At 39.7% G+C, this 19,205-nt stretch overlaps 1 protein-coding gene across 8 annotated transcripts in view; it reads left to right on the top strand.

The window, feature by feature from the left end:
• The window catches only part of LOC310839580 (uncharacterized protein), a 75,551-nt gene that overhangs the window by 39,583 nt on the left and 16,763 nt on the right, over positions 1-19,205 (top strand). For 7 of the 8 annotated variants that reach the window (XR_014561542.1, XM_083728215.1, XM_083728214.1 and 4 more), the window contains 12 exons: positions 1,336-1,451; positions 4,204-4,422; positions 5,181-5,333; positions 5,912-6,072; positions 6,881-6,990; positions 8,427-8,545; positions 9,762-9,974; positions 11,514-11,657; positions 13,094-13,260; positions 13,447-13,562; positions 15,323-15,447; positions 18,174-18,404. Coding sequence is in view for 7 of the 8 variants with exons in the window: in XM_083728215.1 (XP_083584341.1) it covers positions 1,336-1,451; positions 4,204-4,422; positions 5,181-5,333; positions 5,912-6,072; positions 6,881-6,990; positions 8,427-8,545; positions 9,762-9,974; positions 11,514-11,657; positions 13,094-13,260; positions 13,447-13,562; positions 15,323-15,447; positions 18,174-18,404 (1,874 nt within the window). In the remaining variant the exon portion in view is untranslated. The remainder of the gene's footprint in view (positions 1-1,335; positions 1,452-4,203; positions 4,423-5,180; positions 5,334-5,911; positions 6,073-6,880; positions 6,991-8,426; positions 8,546-9,761; positions 9,975-11,513; positions 11,658-13,093; positions 13,261-13,446; positions 13,563-15,322; positions 15,448-18,173; positions 18,405-19,205) is intronic. The other variant, XM_083728216.1, reaches the window with a different exon arrangement.

Raw genomic sequence — 19,205 nt, 5'->3', positions numbered from 1 at the left:
GGAGAACTTAGACTGACTCCCAATTTGTTCTCATTCTGCTGGCAGGCAAAGGCTTTCTTGTTTCAACAGGCTTTTGGGAACTGACTGTTATTAAGAAAAAAGCTGGTGCTTGATGCTTCTATTATAATGATCTGTATGTTTTAATAAATCATTCAGATATATATTATTTCAATATTAGTATTTAAACATTCATATTCTATTGATGTTTAAATGTTTTAAATGACTGCTTTTTCCATGCTTTTAGCTGTTTCTGAGGTGGGATATAAATAAATATTATAATGATGATAATGATAATGGCTGCTTACCCAGTCACAGGCTGGGTGGCTGTTGCAACCCGTCACTCCAAATGCTTACCCTCAAGAGCAACATCTGGGTTAGGTGGTTGGCCATTGGGAAACTCCTAAGCCGGCCACTGGGGAGTGGCAGGCTTTCCCAACATCTGTTTACTTGAATCCTGGCCAATCTGGTCAGGCAAAGTGAGTCGGGCTTGAGACTTGATAAAAGTTGTCTGTGTCTGTCCCCAGGGTCTGCTGTGGCTACTAGTCTAGCAACATGCGGGGGGGGGGGGGGGTAAGTGGTGAATCACCCCTACCTCAGAACTGTGCAATGACAGGGGTCGAGTAGGAAATCTCTGTCCAAAAGTCAAGGCATTTGGCATATGGGCCATAGAGCTTTCTTCAGCATTTTGGGAATGTAATCCCTGTGGACCTGCGGCTTGTGGAGGACCTGTTAATGCTCAGCTTGACCCCTAATGCAACAGCCCTCCATTACAAGAGTTGTGAGGGACATACATCCAATAACTAACCCAAATCCAACCTACATCTGGAATAAATAAAGTTGTGGCCATTTTTTTAAATCTCAGACTGTCCTGTCCAGTTCACCTTCTTGGCTTAGGCCTTGCTCCCTGGAGCTGGGAGTCCCTGTGAGTGAGTCTGCAATAATAATAGATTGCTCAAGATTGTCAGAAGTAAAATCTATCTATCTTTGGGAGAAAATCCTAAAGGGTGGGAGCTCCAAAACAGCCATGTGAAAACTGAGAATGTTGAGGGATGGAGGAAAATGACAACTAGAAAACTGTGTAGGGAAATGGAATGGAGCATAATGAACATGACTAACTTGGTAGAACCCTGAACAGGCATATTCTACACTGCAACATTCTTTTTTCAGAGGCCACCTGCCTTATTTATTATTATTATTTCTAATGCAGCAGTGCTCTCAAAGTAACCCTCCCAAATACTGCACACTGGTGTGTGATATAACAGATTATGTTATAAAAATTAGTATGAATATTTTTCTCTTCCTAGCTGTAGTTCAAAATGTTGCCTTTCCCTTTAGGTTAAATATAGAAGGGGACAAACGTGATGGCTGCGGTACTATTCTCAAAAGTAAGCGACTACTGCAATCAGCAAAGTGCTCTGAGAAGTTTTATTTTATATGTGAAAGAGAAGAATGTAAGTATTAGCTTTTTTTTTCTTGCTCCCTTTCCTTCTTTTATATTCTTCCTATTCAGTACTGTCTCTCACCTAGGGAAAGCAAGGAATATTCTAAAGAGTCACCCCACTGCTTAATGTTGTCCTCTCTGCAATGTGTTATGTGGAATTATTGTTTGGGAGTTAAAGGGTTTTTTATTGTTTCAGTTGCATTGTGTTTTTATATGATGTAGCCTGCCCTGGGACCTTGTGGAGAAGGGTGGTAAGGAATACAATAAGATGTTGATGGTTCTGTGGCTCCTGGGTGCAATAATCTTATTTGGATATTACTAAAAGATGAATAATAATAGCTAGGCTATTACGTACAGTACACACTGCCTTTTCCTGTATAGTTTGAAAACTTGAAAGAAAACCCACCTTAAACATCAGTACAGTGGTACCTCAGGTTACAGACACTTCAGGTTACAGACACTTCAGGATACAGACTCTGCTAACCCAGAAATAGTACCTTGGGTTAAGAACTTTGCTTCAGGATGAGAACAGAAATCACGTGGCACCGGGAGGCCCCATTAGCTAAAGTGGTACCTCAGGTTAAGAACAGTTTCAGGTTAAGAACGGACCTCCAGAACGAATTAAGTTCTTAACCCGAGGTACCACTGTATTGGATTTCCAACACTGAGCAATCAACAACAAAATTACTTGATGTTGCCATAACAACAGCTGAACATCTTTGGAAAAACATGCTGGTAAAACAAAGCCGGGGAAAATTGCTTTTCTCAGAAGAGTGTTCCACAGTGTAAGGGCCGCCAATGAATAAGCCTTTTCCCTTCACCTTCCTCATCTCATTTCAATGGCTGAGGGAATGCAAAGCATGACTTCAACTTAGAATCTTAATTCCAGGAGAGGGTGGTACAGTGAAATAACGTGCTTTGCAGGAATTCAGGAAATAATGACCAGCAGTTTGAATTCACAAGTGAATTGGAATTCAGGACAGGTTAGTGAAGATCATAGTAAATGATCTATAAGCAGATTAGTCAAGAACATAGTAAAATGTTTTGCATGTTCACTCTCATCAACATTTGGACCACTGAGGTCTGTACCATCTGAAGCTTCCAAACTGTTTTCAAGGACAAACCCTTTTGTGGTAGATGTGTGATACTTGCTGGATATCTTGGTGTCCTTGAGAAAGCTTGATCTTCCATAATACACATAGTGTACTTGGACTTTCAAGAAGCTTTCAACAAGGTACAGTCATACCTCGGGTTACAGATGCTTCAGGTTGCGCATTTTTGGGTTGCGCAACGCACTGAACCCGGAAGTACTGGAACGGGTTACTTCTGTGTTTCAGTGCTCAAGCATGCGCAGAAGCACTAAATCACTCTTTGTACATGCACAGGCGCGGCGCTGTGAGTTGCGAACGTGCCTCCCGTACGGATCATGTTCGCAACCCGAGCGTCCACTGTACCTCCCAAGGACACCTGAGTAAGCTTAGCAGTCACAGAGTAAGAGGCGATATCCTCTTGTGGATCAGAAATTTGTTAAGTAGGAGGAAGCAGAAAATGGGAAATGCAGTTCAATGTAAAAAAGAGGAAAGTGGTACATGTTGGACAAATAAAATCTGAATTTCACATATACGTTCATGGAGTCTGATCTGGCAGTGACTAATCAGGAGCAAGACTTTGAGGTTGTGGTAGATAGCAAGACTTTGGGGTTGTGGTTAGAGAAAAAAGATGAGTAAGAGGTGGCAATGCATGATGGAAGTTTATAAAATTATGTACTAGAACTAGGCAGAGCATAGTTAAACTGTGATCACAGTTTGGATGGCTTTAAAAAGTACCGTATTTTTCGCCCTATAGGACGCACTTTCTCCCCTCCAAAAATGAAGGGGAAATGTGTGTGCGTCCTATGGAGCGAATGCAGGCTTTCGCTGAAGCCTGGAGCTCACCGACTGGTGCGCACCGACCCCTCTTGCTCTCCAGGCTTCAGGCAGCTATCCGCAAGCCTTCGGAGCACAGCGGGAGTTCCCGCCGGGCTCTGAAGGCTTGTGGATAGCAGCCTGCAGCCTGAAGCCCGGGGAGCGCAGTGCCAACTCCCGCTGCGCACCCCGGGCTTCAGGCAGCTATCTGCAAGCCTTCGGAGCCGGCAAGCTCTGGGAGCGAAGGGAAGGTTGCTCACAACCTTGCCGCCGCTCCCGGACCCGTTCTGGGGGCTGGGGTAATGGGAAGCTTGGGCTTCCCCAGCCCCAGCCCCACGGCTTCTGCCAAAGCCGCACGCAGCCTTTCCCGGCTGGAGAAGTTACACACGGCTAACAGAGGAAGCCAAGACAGCCAGCAGGATGGATCCCGCTCGCTGTCTTGGCTTCTTTGCTCTTTGGGGCTTGGAGAGGGGGGGAAAGAATTTCCCCCCCCTTTATTTCCCCCCCTAAAAATTAGGTGTGCCCTATGGTCCAGTGTGCCCTATGGAGCGAAAAATACAGTATTAGACTAATCTATGGAGGAAAAGTCTTATCAACTCTTAGCTGTGATGGAGGCTATATTGGTTGGAAGCAGTATACTTCTGAATACCAATTTCTGGAAACCACACAAGGGGAGAGTTCTGTTGCTCTCAAGTCCTGCTTACAAGTTTCCCACAGGTATTTGGTTGGCCATTGTAAGAATCGGATGCTGGACCAGATTGGCCATTGGCTTGATCCAATAGGCTCTTCTTATATCATTATATTATATCTTTGAACTGATGGTAAAAATCACAGTCTATGATTGTTTTCTTTGGACAGCAATGAATATATTCCAGGAATACAAAGGTCACATTATACCACAACGACAAAACGCATTGCCAAAAATGTTCTATACTTTGAGTGATGCTGAAGAGGATTGCATTTTTGAGAAAACTACTTGTACTGGTATAGTTTTATCACAAGGCCAGTATTATATGGTTAGTGGAACAAATATATTCAAAAGCGTCGATGCACATGACACCTTATATGTGAAGTCTGGTGAGTCACTTAAAGGAACTTATCTATACACTTATCTATAACAACTTGGCTGTGGCTACCAAACTATCTTTTTCCTGATCTTATGAAATGCCTCTTAAGTTGTTAACTGGCAGATGCATGCTGTTGGCTCCTACGTACGTCTCTTTCTTGTTACGGCATTGTCATTGTTGCCAACTTATCCAAAGTACTCTGATCCTAAAAATAGTATAACTTATTAAATTTTATGTAATGTTTTAGTTTCTTAAATCTAAATGATTCTGGAACTGTTTGGTTCCAAAAGTAAATATGTCCAGCTGGGCCAAGAGTTTACAGCTTTGGTCATGTCAACATCAAAGCGTTAATTACTATTTTGCTCTTATGGGACAAAAGATGGGGTAGAAATACATTAAATAAATAAATTAATCATAGCCTCTTTCAGATAAAATTGAACTTTTCTATCAAATAAGCTATTTTTCATTCAATCCGCAATTAATGAACTCTAGTGTAGCACGGTGGCTAGAAAACTGACTTGTGAGCCCCCAAGTCCCACATTTATTGCTCACTAGATGGCAAGTCATTCTTTGCTCTCTTCATGTTTCTTCCCAAATCTAATATGGGATAACAACAACAACAACAACAACAACAACAACAACAACAACCTATCTTCAGTTTGTGAATACCCGAAACAGCTCATAGTAAAAGTCAAATGTTGAAATGTACTTATTAATCTGGTTTTTAGTTTATTCTTTTGCTGTTTTAATTCTCAAATTTTATTCTAGTTTGCAATCCTGGATTTTTTGGTACAAATTGTCACTTCATTTGCAAAAAGTGTGCCAATAACTTACCTTGCCATCCGATTACTGGAGAATGTGTAGCCATTGGCCCTACCAAGTGTACCTTGGACTCCCCAGATCCAGAGTGTAATGCAAAAGGTACAAAATATGACAGTTTCTAGACATAGGTTTTCCTTTTTTATTCTCTCATTTTATGTGGCTTTCTCTACCTTTCTTTTAGTCACTCTAACTCCTCTAGTAACCACTGAAATTTTGGGTTTCATTTACTAATATATTTCCTTTAAATTTTACCATTTACATCAACATTAGTTTTCTGTGTAAGTAGAATTAAACTATACAGGAAACTGCTGCATGTAATAGTAACTTAAGTGACTGAGCCACAAACTCACTAGGTAGCGCTCTCTGAAGTGCTACAAAGATACTACAATTACTATGTGCTCTGGTTTCTGTCACGGTGTTCCATTGCGCCGGAAGCGGTTTAGTCATGCTGGTCACATGACCCGGAAAGCTGTCTATGGACAAACACTGGCTCCCTTCCTTGGCCTGAAGTGAGATGAGTGCCACAACCCCATAGTTGCCTTGACTGGACTTAACCCTTTTTATTTTTTAATTCAGTATGGTTTGCTCACAGCTAGAAATGCATTTAATTACATAGATATGCAGGTGTATCTTGTGGTTTCAAAGTTATATTACAACTTACTGTATTGGTTTTTAAGCTTTCACAAATCCGTGCCCAAAGAAGCCCCAGTGGTACCATTATTCCAAGTCATGTTACTATGTGGAACACACAAAAACAGCCACATGGACCGATGCCAGGATTGCATGCCAAGGATTTAAGGGAACAGACCTAGTTAAAATTACAAACAGTCATGAAAAGGTACTATTTGTGAGCTGGGCGGGGGGGGGGGGGTAATTGCTTTATATCCTTCTCACACTGGATAGGGGCTGGTTTGTGATTTAGACTTAATTAGGTTAATTCTGTGACTGTTTTCTTTTGTTCATTTTAGAAGCCATACAAATTGCAGGTGTTTCTCCATTCAGATTTAAGCAATTCAGATACCTACCCAACATGGGAGGTACTTCCCCACTTTACTATATCACGTAGCTATGATTTGTGTGTGTAGCTTCTTCAATCATGAGTGAGGCCAGTTGCATGGGTCTTTCTTTTTCCAGCACAAAAGGACTCTGTTGCAGTAGCATCTCCAGCCAGCCACTGTTACTTCTTGTTACAACTGCAGCATTAGTTACCTAACAAGAATAGAAGTATTTTAGACTTATTATAGAAAGTGGTGGTGAGAAGCCTTATACGGTGCTCTTAGAGTGACTATGAATGCTTTAGAAAGCTTCCTTGCAGCTGAGAGAAACTGAATCTATGTTAGTAGTGCTATCTGAAGACATTTGGAGCTTTGTAATCCGTGTGCTTACTTCAGTTTTCTCTCTTAAATTATTATTTAAAAGCATATACCACCGTTATCTAAACTAGACATGCGGTACCTATTAAAGGAGGTTTTTATGTGTTGGAAAGATTATTCAAAGGATGATTAAATGTTGTTTGGATATAAGGCTTTAGGATTCTTGCTATAAAATAGTTTTTAGGACTTTTCTGAATGTTGGTTTATATTAAACGTATTCTGCTCCTACACCATAAAGAACAGTTCAGATTTATTTCTTCTTTATTCTTACAGATGTGGGTACAGTATACAGGAGATGACAGCTGGATTGGTTTGATCTTCAGCAAGTGGTCATATCAATATATTTGGGTAGATAACACAACTTCAATCTTTCAAAATGCATGGTGAGATGTTTTAATCTCACTATTGTTTTAATTGTCTGTTTTAACCATATTTGCACGGCAGTTTTTAACGTTGTGAGTGTCCTCTATTTAAGAGGCTTCTACTCTGCGGCCTCTTATAGTTGTTTTATCTGTGAGTCTTTTAGTTCTTATGCTCTTACAGTTGTTTTAACTGCGCGTCTTTGTTGGTTTTTAGCTCTTATCTGTTTTAATTATTAGGTTTTTTTTATCCATCCACTACCTGTGTTTAATCTTGTATTTTATTCGGATGTTTTATGCCTGTTTCCTTGTCCTCATTTGCCCTAACAATTATCGGTCAAAAAATCCTAACTGCTATTTTATCTATATGCTTTTTTAATCCTGGTCTGTGACCATAATAAAGTTCATTCATTCATGGTGAGATGTTTTCTAATATAGTCCAATATTAGCAGAAAAGACTGTTTTCAGAGCCTTAGTAAAGTCCATTCTCTCAACAGAAAAAAATGATCACGTGATATATTCAGATTCTAGTACCATGCTCTTTATTTTAAGAAAGTATTCAGAGGTTCTTTCTGTTTCAGTAAGGATCTCGCTGATTTTCAAGTCTCTAAAACCACAATGACTGTCAATTCAGCTTCTTCTTCTCATTGTGGACCAAGCAGTCAAACTAGAAAATCTCAAATTAACCATGATTTCCTATTTCATCTGACCCTATAAACTATGGTTTTCACCTTTAGCACAAGATAGTATATTAAACCATATTCAAACTATGTAGTATCTTGGTTTGGTTCAAAGCCAGTTGTTGCAGTTTCCTGTTTTGACTTACAGGTTTGATTGTTTACATTGTGAAGGAGCTGTGCACATGGGCAAAAGGCTTGTTCATACTTGAAGTCAAAATATCACTGTCCAAACTGAATGGATAATTTATGGCAATTTCAGGGCAGATTGTCATTCTCTGGCATAAGTGAGGATGAGACACTGAAAGAATGGGTTGTCTCTTCCTCCTGCCCAAGAAAGGCAGGGATCGCATAGCTTCAATCTTTATACTAGATATGGCTTCCAAAAAATCCTTCTTTGTTCCTTCTGTGCCTTACCTGGGAACAGGGGTCTCCTCTAGATTCTCTTTGCTTACTGGCTAGTCTTGCCTTGCCAACCTCTTTTAGATTCTAGCTTATACCGCACAGTTTTCTTTCCTCTTCTGACCATTACTTTTTCTTATTTCCATACAGTTAGTTGATGAGATATATACAAGCAGAATGCTACTACTCAGACTGAACCAGCCTTAAATCTTTATATGGTTTTTCAGGTTGCTAATTTTAGAATGCATTTCAAGTTTGTTGCCCAAAATTAGTGTGTGGTTTTGAAAACTTCCTGTAGTAATGTTGAAATAGAGCAAGCTTTAAGGAACGGTTTAATTAATCAGAACCTGTACATTTTTTCTCCTTCTTAACTGCTGGCAGGGTGGTTAGGCAAAACAGAAGATATACACAATCTGTTTCTGATTGTGGAGTTGCTTTCAAGAGATATCTTTCTGTGATTGATTGTTCTCTTCACAGAAAATGGATTTGCAAGAGACAAGGTAAATTAAGAAGTTGTTTTTGCCTCTCAGAAACAGATGCACAACTTGACTCTGGCTAGAAACTAATGTGTCTCTCTCCCCCCCCCCCCGAGTTGGAAGTGATATAGTTGTGTTATTTCTTGTGGTTTGTCCCCATTGTCAGTATTGCTATCAGTATCACCTCATCAAACAGATGATAGTGCTTCAAAAAGATGTGAAATCTGTTTGACCAGATCAGCACTGGACACGAAATGACAATATGTAGTGAGTTATAACAACTCGTATCATACCTCCTTAAGCTCTCTTAAAACCTATTGACTTTCTCTGGCCATGCAGCCCTCCTGATTTCAGTGAATTTGACTCACAAGTATGCATATTATTATTTATTTTATTTGTGATTTCTGTCCCACTTTTCTTCATTAAAATATACTCTTGACAGATCACACTCACCATTTTAATAAAAAAATACATTAAAACAATAAAAAGCTGCTGGCCAGATCCACACATTTAAAACACTCACATATCAATTTAATAGTGCCTTGGTGGTCAAACGGCTTGGCTCCTGAACAATCAGCTCCTGAACACCACAAACTTGGAAGTGGGTGTTCTGGTTTGCAAATGTTTTTCGGAAGCCAAATGTCCGACTTGGCTTTTGCAGTTTCCGATTGAGTGCAGGAAGTTCCTGCAGCCAACCAGAAGCCACACCTTGGTTTTCAAACCATTTTGGGAGTCGAACAGACTCCCAGAATGGATTAAATTCGAGAACCAAGGTACCACTGTATATACTGATTCTTCTTCTTTACTTCTAGGTAGTCCCACTAAACGCAGTCCAAAAGCACAGATTTTATAGATACCTTTCAGTGTAGTTCTTCAAGTGTCTAAGTACAATCCTTAAATTCAATATCAGTATTACTTGTGTGGCCATTTTGGCACTGCAATGATTTGTGTGTAAATGTGTACTACTTCTGAAAGCTCAGGTCCTTGACAAGACAAACATTTGTACCAATGAAAAGGGGAATCTTTTAGAAAAAAATTAATTTGGTGAAAAAGACATAACAATGCATTGTTATCTGTTTGTTGCAACAGTTGCTCTAGTTTGGGGCCCTTAAATCAGAGTATATTTGTCCATTTGTGAACTGGCAGGTTGCACTTGCACATCACGAATCTGCACAATAATTAGGAGCAGTCATATTTTATACATTTCATTTAAGTTGACTGTTCCTTTTATTTTAAACAGATGTTGATCTCTTTACCGAATTCATTGGAAGAGCATTTTACCTTCCTGATGGAAAAGCTCCTAAGTATTCTACTTTAAATGAGGCTAAACAGGCCTGTTTAGTCTTGTCAACGTGTATTGGGGTGGTAGAAGCAGGGAAAGATTTCATGATACACACTGGTCTAAGCATATACAATACCAGGGACAAAAGTGTGAAAACCTGGATTAAATCAGGTATGCAGTACAAGTATGTGCAGAATTATTTACTTTTATCTCTTTGCTGAAATTTATATAATTTAACTCAAATGCAACTGGTTTGTCTGTATTACTTTTATTAATAACAATTTTGGGATGGGTGCATGCCTATTAATTAGAAAGTGACACTGGGCCATCCTAAATGAGGCAGTGGTTTCTACATACTGAGCGGATGCTTCAGATATATGTAATATAGAAATAAAAGAAGGCTTGTAGCTCTAAGGAGTTTACCATCTAAATACTCGCAGTGGGCGAAGACAACAAAGAGGCAAAGAACTATGAATGTGGGCATAACAAATATGTGCCATCAATTGCTACACTATAGTATCTGGTAGATACTAAATTCTATGTTATATTCATGTTTGGATGATTCAATCATGCTTTTTAACATCTACATGAAGCCATTGGGAGAGATCATTAGGGGGTTTGGGCTGGGTGTTCACCAGGTTGCGGATGATACCCAGCTCTACCTCTCATTTAAATCGGAGCCAGTGAAGGTGTGTGAGTGTCCTGTGTGAGTGTCTGGAGGCAGTTGGAGGTTGGATGGCAGCTAACGGATTGAGGTTGAATCCTAACAAGAGAGAACGACTGTTTCTGGGATACAGGGGGCAAGCAGGTGTGGGGACTCCCTAGTCCTGAATAGAGTAACTGTGCTTCTGAAGAACTAGGTATGCAGCCTGGGAGTCATTTTGGACTCACAGCTGTCCATGGAGGCGCAGGTTAATTCTGTGTCCAGGGCAGCTCCATCTGGTACGCCAACTGAGACCGTACCTGCCTGCTCACTGTCTCACCAGAGTGGTACATGCCATGATTATCTTCCTCTTGGATTAGTGCAACACACTCTACATGAGGTTACCTTTGAAGGTGACTCGGAAACTACAACTAATCCAGAGTGCAGAAGCTAGACTGGTGGCTGGGAGCGGCTGCTGGGACCATATAATGCCAGTCCTGAAAGACCTACTTTGGCTCCCAGTATGTTTCTGAGCACAATTCAGTGTTGATGCTTACCTTTAAAGCCCCAAATGGCCTCGGCCCAGGATACCTGAAGGAGCATCTCGACCCCCATCGTTCAGCCCAGACACTGAGATTCAGCTCCAAGGGCCTTCTGGCAGTTCCTTCACTGCAAGGTTACAGGGAACCATGCAGAGGGCCTTCTAGGTAGTTGCGTCTACCCTGTGGACGCAGATGTAAAGGAGATGAATAACTATACAAGCTTTAGAAGACATCTGAAGGCAGCCCTGTATAGGGAAGTTTTTAATGTTTTATTATGTTTCTGTATATGCTGGAAGCTGCCCAGAGTGGCTGTGGCAACCCAGTCAGATGGGCAGGGTAGCAATAATGACATTATTATTATTATACATCACCTCCCCTGTCCTAAAATTGGGTTTTGAATAAAATTGTCTTTTCGTAATCCATTTATTATGCAGCTGTAGCCGGATTTACCCACAGATGTAGCCTACAATTTATGGAAGTCATTCCTGTATTTCCCTGTAATATAACATTTTACATCTTTCATAGATTGTGTCGCTGGAAGATTTGGGGAGAACTGTGAACAAATATGCCGCAAGTGTGGTGATGATGTGCCATGCAACCCCTATACAGGGTTGTGTGGTGACAGCTTGTTTTGCAGCAAAAATGACCCTACTTTCGCTTGCAAAAAAGGTGATCTGGGAACCCCTTTCCCTGCTTCTTCTTAAAAATTTCTGCTCCCATAAATATGAGAATCCACATTATGACAAAAGTTGTAGGAATATCAAATAGTGGTCATGATCCTTTTCTGGTTTCAGCTGAAATTAAATTCCGTTAAGTATATAGAATTATCCTATTTCTTTGAAAGGTGTGAAGTTGATATAGGGGGGATATAGCTAAGTGAAGTAATAACGCTGCTATTTGTTACTCACAAGGTTGGAAGGAAAGGTTAGCAGCCTTCTGAAGTCATGGATTAGCTCAGTACTTGAATTATATTAAAAAATCAGAGAATAGAGATAGTATTCAGACTTCACTCAAAGTATCAAGGATTTGATAAAGATTGTAGGATAAGATTATTAAATATGTTGTATGATAACAAGCTTAAAATTCAACAAATCATTTGGCAATAATCCAGTATCCTTCTTTCAAAGACAGTATGGAAAATAACAGCATTAAGTCTTTCCAACAAATAAAACTGATCATGGGAAAAATAATAAATATCATTGGCAATTCCACAATTTAATTGTTTCTTACAAGAGGCAGATGCTTTACATTTGTACTCTGGAAGAAAGTCAGCTACTTCTTAATCAAATCAAAATGACTGCAATTTTTTTTTAATAATACCATGTGTTGTAGTGATACTTTGGAATCAATTGTAGGGAGTGAATGATGTAATGAGTTTGCTTGATCTCCATAGTTTGTCAATAAAGGGCAGTTTTTATTGTGTTGGGTAAAATGTCCAAAACAAGCCTCATGTCTTGTAATTTCTGACATTCAGCTCAAGAATAAAAAATCCACTATTCCATAGTTTATTTTGCTTTCTAGTAAATCTTGGCATTTCCCAAAATAGTTGAGGAATGCCCATAATTGTGAAGAAGGGTTAGTTTTTCAGATAATTTTATACAAATGAAGGTGCCTCATATCAGATGGTTTCAGGGAGTATAGTGCCCACTTTTGTTTTATTTTCCAAGCAGTCACTCCAGGATTAGAGGTTGCATGTTGTTCTTGTTCTTGTTATTTTATTATTCTTGTTATTTAAATTTATATAACACCCTTCATTTGTAGTTCTCAGGGTGGTCCACAACATAAAAATATAGTGCATTTTGCTGTTTGATTGACATATTATTTCACTGCTAACAAGAAGGGTTCTGCTTTAGCACAGTGATGGAAGAGAAGAAGACAGCTGTAGGCTCTGTGGTACCTGAAAAGTGCACATTGGTGGAACCTGATCTTGTGAGGTGGGCCTGGTAAATAAGGCTTGAAGCATGTTTCTTTGATCATAGCGCTGAGATTTCATATGTATCTTACTTGTTTGGTCTACATAGGTAGTAAAACATAGTATTACATATAATATTTAGGCTAGCTTACCTGGAAACAATTCACCCTGTATGTATGTGTTTACATTTCAGGGACCTTGATTGGCGGGAGATGCCCTGTTGAAGATGGCTGGGTGTACTGGCATGGCAGCTGTTATTACTTCCCCAAAGCAACAGAAAATACATGGTTTGATGCAAGAGATATGTGTAGACGATATACGGACGCAGACCTTCTCTGGATATCTAGTAGAAACGAGATGGTATAAGCCTGTGTTTTCACATAATATATATTTACTTGTAGGACTTTGGATATGCCATGTGGCAACTTCAGTGGGAAATGCCAGTTTGGGGGATGGTTTTAAGCTGATATACAAGTTTTTGTAAAATGTATGTCCCCCATTTCTACACCACTCTTTCATAGGTGTTCTACCTTTTAAATTATTTAGGATTCACTTCTTACTATATTGCCAAGAGGAGTCTATTGGATTGGTCTTCATGGTGGTCTATTTTGTACCCATTTGGAGTGGTCAAAGGCTAATGTTTTATACGCAGATTTAAAATGGTAAGCTGAGTGAGGCCCACAGTTGCTGCTGCCAGCAAGAATAAGCACCCACACTCTGAAATTTACAACAAAGTTGAATGTCCCAGGCTGCTCCCAGACTTTGGAACCCCCTCCCTCAGTGCCGGATTTACGGATAAGCTAAACAAGCTATAGCTTAGGGCCCCACTCTTTTGGGGGCCCCCCAAAAAATTAAAGGAAAAAACACCTGGATGTACGTTTCCAAAATATAAGATAAAAAACAAATAAAATAAAACCTACATACAGCAACAGTGTTTTGTATTGTGCATAAATTACCATATAGCATATATTCAACACAAAAAACAGCGACAATTTGTTGTTGACAAAGGACAGCTGGACATATAAAGGGCCCCATTAGCTTCAGTAGCTTAGGGCCCTCCCCTCCCTGGATAAGCTATATTGGCTCCCTCCTTGTTGTCCTGCCAGCAGGTGAAGACTTCCTTGTTCCAACAGGCTTTGGGGCACTGACTGCTTTTAATGAGACGGCTGCTGCATTCTGTTTTTATTGTAATAGTTGGTAATGTTTTAATAGATTTTATTTGTGTGTATAGTTTATAATTTTATCAATGTTTAATTTTTTCAAATTATTGATGATATTGGCAGTTCTTATTTTTATCTGTAAGCATCCTTGAGTCCCCTCAGGGGAAAAGGTTGCATATAAATAAATATATCATAATAGTTCTAAGGCTCATGATCAGCCCCATGCTCCCTCTGAAACTTAAAGTAGCTCTACTGGGGATACATTGTCCAGACATATTTGCATAAAATCCTGGTAGGCTCACATTGCTGAATGTTGTTTTTGTTGTGTGACACTAACTTGGTGCTAGAAGCTGCCAAACTCAAAGACTCATTAGAGGAATTTGAAATGTGGCTCCCCCCCCCCCCTCAAATGTATTTACAAAGTGTTCAGAGCATGTGTTAGAATTTACCCTTAAGCCTTTCTGTTGCTTAATTCTGCTGCTTCCATCTGCTATGTGGCATTTCTGATACAGTGGTACCTCGGGTTAAGTACTTAATTTGTTCCAGAGGTCTGTTCTTAACCTGAAACTGTTCTTAACCTGAAGCACCACTTTAGCTAAGGGGCCTCCTGCTGCTGCTGCCGTGCCACTGGAGCACGATTTCTGTTCTTATCCTGAAGCAAAGTTCTTAACCTGAAGCACTATTTCTGGGTTAGCAGAGTGTGTAACCTGAAGCGTATGTAACCTGAAGCGTATGTAACCTGAGGTACCACTGTACTCATTCCAGGAGACCACTAGCTGCACTTACTGCCCTCGTTCACATGTCATGGTACAGGAAACTGGCTTACGATGACCACACAAACATGCAGCTTGCAGCTGCTTTGCGTTTTTCTGGCCCTTTTCCTTCTGTACCATGAGCCCAAGTTTGGGCAACACACTAAACCGAATGTTTGGCTTTCTGTGTTGTGTAAACCAGGAGGCTATGGAACAGAAAGCAAAAGTTTGGGCAGTTTCACACATCATATAATGGGATGTTATGGCTAACTTTAGCCATACATAATTATGTACTTACCAGTTGTATGTTTCATGCTTTTTCCATATGTGTGTGTGCATTATGTTTTCACATATTTATATGCAATATTTTGTTTTCTTAACAAGGTACTTTGTGAAGTAGCCCTTAATAGAATGCAAATGGGCAATAGTAACTCATTGAATACTATTAAAGTTTGTAAATCGATTTTCAAAGTAACAAAACTTTTTCTGTGTGTGTTTCTAAAAATTGAGGTTACGTAATAATTCATGGACGTTCACCTGGAATTGCTGTGTGCAGCTAAATGTTCCCGAAGGTTCAATGCCAGGAACTAGTTGTTACGGGAAAAAATCGTGGGTTTGCAAGAAAAGAGAAGAGGGTAATGTGAAATACTACTACTGATTTATGTAAAACATTAGAAGACATACAATAAGATAGTTAAATTTTAAAAAGACTTCCATGTCAATTTCAGTATGGGCACCCTAATACACAAACTGTTGAAATTTAATTAAAATCAATATTTTGTGCATCAAAAGTACAACTCTTTTTTTTTTACCCAAATTGCTAGCCTAGTAAGTTAAGACCAGCTTTTCTTGTGGGATCTGAATTACGTGCATAATCAGATTTTACTTAGCAATATGAAAATTCTGAGAGTTTGAAATATTTATATCACCAAGCTTTTAAGAAGCTGATAATAATATAGAAGTTGCAATATAGTTGTGGGAGTTTGCATTAGCAACCAATAGTAGCATAAATTTAAATTTAAGGCAAAGTTGGCTAACTTTCTGTATTGTAGCATTGCTTGCTTGCTTGCTTTTTTGTTTTAAAAAATATTTATATACTGTATTACTATTCATACAAAATATTAAAGTGGTTTACAATCACAGTACATTAAACCATACAGTTAAAACCATATAAAAAATTAAAAAATACTCTTCCGTTAACTATTATGGAAAGATATGTTCTTAGTTGCCTGCATAGGCTTGATGGAATAGAAGAGTTTTAAGCAAGCATTTAAAAGTTGAAACAGAAGGTACCTGCCTACTTAATTAACTCTTTATAATCCCCATTTGTGGAGGGAGGTTTGGCTGGCGCCTTCATTATACAATTTCAGGGGCCAGGTGAAAACATGCCTCTTCAATCGGGCCTTTGGCTGACTGACATCCGATGCCATTTTTTAATGTGGTTTTTTTTTGGGGGGGAGTTAATGGTTTGTTGTTTTTTCCCCACTATGTATTTTGTGGTTTATATATTGTAACTATGTTGTGAACTGCCCTGAGATCTGAGGGTGAAGGGTGGTATACGAATTTAATAAATCATCATCATCAGTGCCTGCAGCAGTTTTTGGGAGGTGCTGGGCAAGCTGTCCACCTTGGCAAATGATCCAAGGAGGCAGGCCTCTTTTTTGGCAGTGCAGGAGATTAAATTGTCTGGCACACCTGCACCAATCCACCATTTCTCTGCATCTCAAGCCAGCATTCTCTTCAGGCTGGCCAGAGGAGCAACAGCACTGGAACAGTGAAGATGCACAGTGCACCGCCCTCCTTTCCCCCATCTGCCCTTTCCTCTGGGACAGGCAGACAGGCATGGGTCTGTTCCAACTTTCCCTGCCTTTTTCTCAGGGTTAGGCAGAGTAGAGCAGCACACGAAGCAGCCATTGGTCACCACTGGGGGGAGGTGAATGTCTCTGATTAGGTTTTCAGTGCAGCTAATCTGAGAAAAGATTTGTCATCTTCTGGATTGGGGGTGTGTGACTAAGATCTATCTTCCAATTCCATCTTTGTCAGAGGTTTATTTCGTGGTTGCTCAGAAGGTCCTGAAGATTCTCAGAAATGTAGAGAGGAAGAGGCCTTGAGGTTCAGCAGTAGATCCACTTCCCCCTTTCCTTGCAGCTAGGGTAGCCAAGAAACAACATAGAAAAAGATGGGATTCTTCCAGCTCATCTTTGGAGTTAGTGATAGCTCCTTCTCCTGCTATAGTTACCAAAAGTTTAAGAGGAAATGGAGATCTTATAAACTGAAGGTGCTGTGCAATTATCAGTCATGCATCAAGAGGGGCTCTCCTCATTTTCTGCAGGAACAATGCAAAGAAGAAGTCTTAGTCTTTTATATTCCAACTCTCTAAGTTGCAAATGAGAATTGGCAGGATCAAACACTCAACCAACTGTATGGTCTTAACATTTTTTTTAAAAAAATAAACTTTAAAGGTAATTATCCCAAAAACTCTGAACTATTTGTCTGAAATTTGGCAAGCTTGACTCATTTTGTAGGGTCTACCATGTCTCCAAATATCCTGTACCTGTGTTTCAATACAAGGATGGTATGGCCATTTTGGTTTCCCAGTGCAAATCAGTGGGATTTCCAAATATTTGCAGAAGCCAGGGATTGAGTCTGGATTGTCCCAGGTTGGGACCAGTCCAAATAATTGAATTGGGCCCCAGATGAGTGAGGCCACAAACAGCCCTAGTTTCAAGTGTTATTTGGGTTTATTGTGCTTTCTGTTGTAGGTAAGTGGGATTTTTCCTACATTGCCTTCTGTATTAAAGGGGGGAAATAACCCTTGCCAGATGCCTGGTATAATTCATGGCACTTTTATTTTTCCTTTTTACTCTGTTCATTCATTCATTTATTTTACTGGTATGCTGCCTTTCCACAAAAAACCATGCTCAAAGCGACACAACAAAGGAACAGGGATACATTTAAAACAAACACTACAAAAACAATTTCATAATAACATAGCAAAATAATGACATAGTAAACATCTCATAACAGCAAAAAAACACATTTTTCCCCAATATTATAAATACAAGATTAAATAAACAACATGTAGCATCCAATTTCAAAAGTATCATGGGAACGTCACATTTTCATTAGTCCTAAAAACACCCCTCACATGATGTTGCTCATAGTCCCTTTCCTGCAGCGGTTTATAAGGCGGGCAAGGGGTAGGGTAGCTGGAAACACTCCTTCCTTTATGTTACTCACAGTCTCTCTCCAGCAGCTTTTCATCTGTCTAGGCTTAATGTTTGATTGGCACAGACGTCCTTCAAATGATGTACGTAAATTGCACGGCTATTTATCCAAACTAATTTTGTTTGTGTTCTAGAAAGTACAGATTTCATCGAGTTTGGTGGCTATTACCTGACTGGCATTGTCAACAACACTAAAGTAGTCACCCACATATCATTACATGATGCCTTTCTGCATTGTAGAGACAAAAGAAGTCTTTGCACTGGAGTTCAAAGGATAAGAGCTACGTACATAACACTGATTGCAAAGCGTCTTGTATTTGTCAGGGGATCATTTGCAAATCTCTATACAGCATATTTGAAAACCGGTATGTAATAGTATGCCACACTTGTGGAATCCTGTGACAGGGATTAATTAACCCATTATAGAAATGAATCACTCTTTTTATATTCATACTATATAGCTCAATGACCCCTGGGAAGCTCCCAAGTCCACCTCCATTATTGTCCCTAACCAACTGGTATTCTGGGTACACTGCCTCCATATTTGGAGGTTCCCAATTAGCTATCATGATTAATAGCTAGTGATAGAGCTGTTGTTTTGAAATGATTACTGAACACCCACTGAAGCTTCAAAAGATGCTTCAGTTTACACTTCTTCCAGACCAGGGATTCCCAAACTATTGTCCATTGAATTGGTGGTGACTGCTCCACCAACGTATTCACATATTCTGTAGCATGTCTATACATTTGTGGTTGAAGGCAAGAGATAGGAAGCAGTCCAGGTTGCCCCGCCTTGTTAACCCGAAAATCAGCCCTAACGAGGCTTTTAACTGTTCCTGAAGTAGGCAGTTTCCAAGCTTTCTCTAAACCTAAATGACAGACAAACCCTATCTCAGCTCTCACAGGTACTCAAGCCCAGACTGTCAGCTTCTAACTTTTAACATCCTCCTCCTGATTGGATGACACTCCATCCACCCCTAATTGGTTTCTGGGTCACCAGGAGGCTGGCCTAAAGTTTGTGTCACACAGTTGTTTCATAAGACTGTTCAGTTTTTTTGCAGAGCAGCAAGGAGATGCTATTATGTAATTTTCACCATCCTGCTTTAAAAAAACAAAACATATTATGATCATTTTAATATGCAATTATATTTGATCTTTGAAAATTC

The sequence above is a fragment of the Podarcis gaigeae genome, assembly GCF_964106915.1.
Source record: "Podarcis gaigeae genome assembly, chromosome: 2".
NCBI lineage: Eukaryota > Metazoa > Chordata > Lepidosauria > Squamata > Lacertidae > Podarcis > Podarcis gaigeae.
The sequence above is the reverse complement of the archived record's forward strand: the minus strand, read 5'-3'. Positions and strand labels throughout refer to the sequence as shown.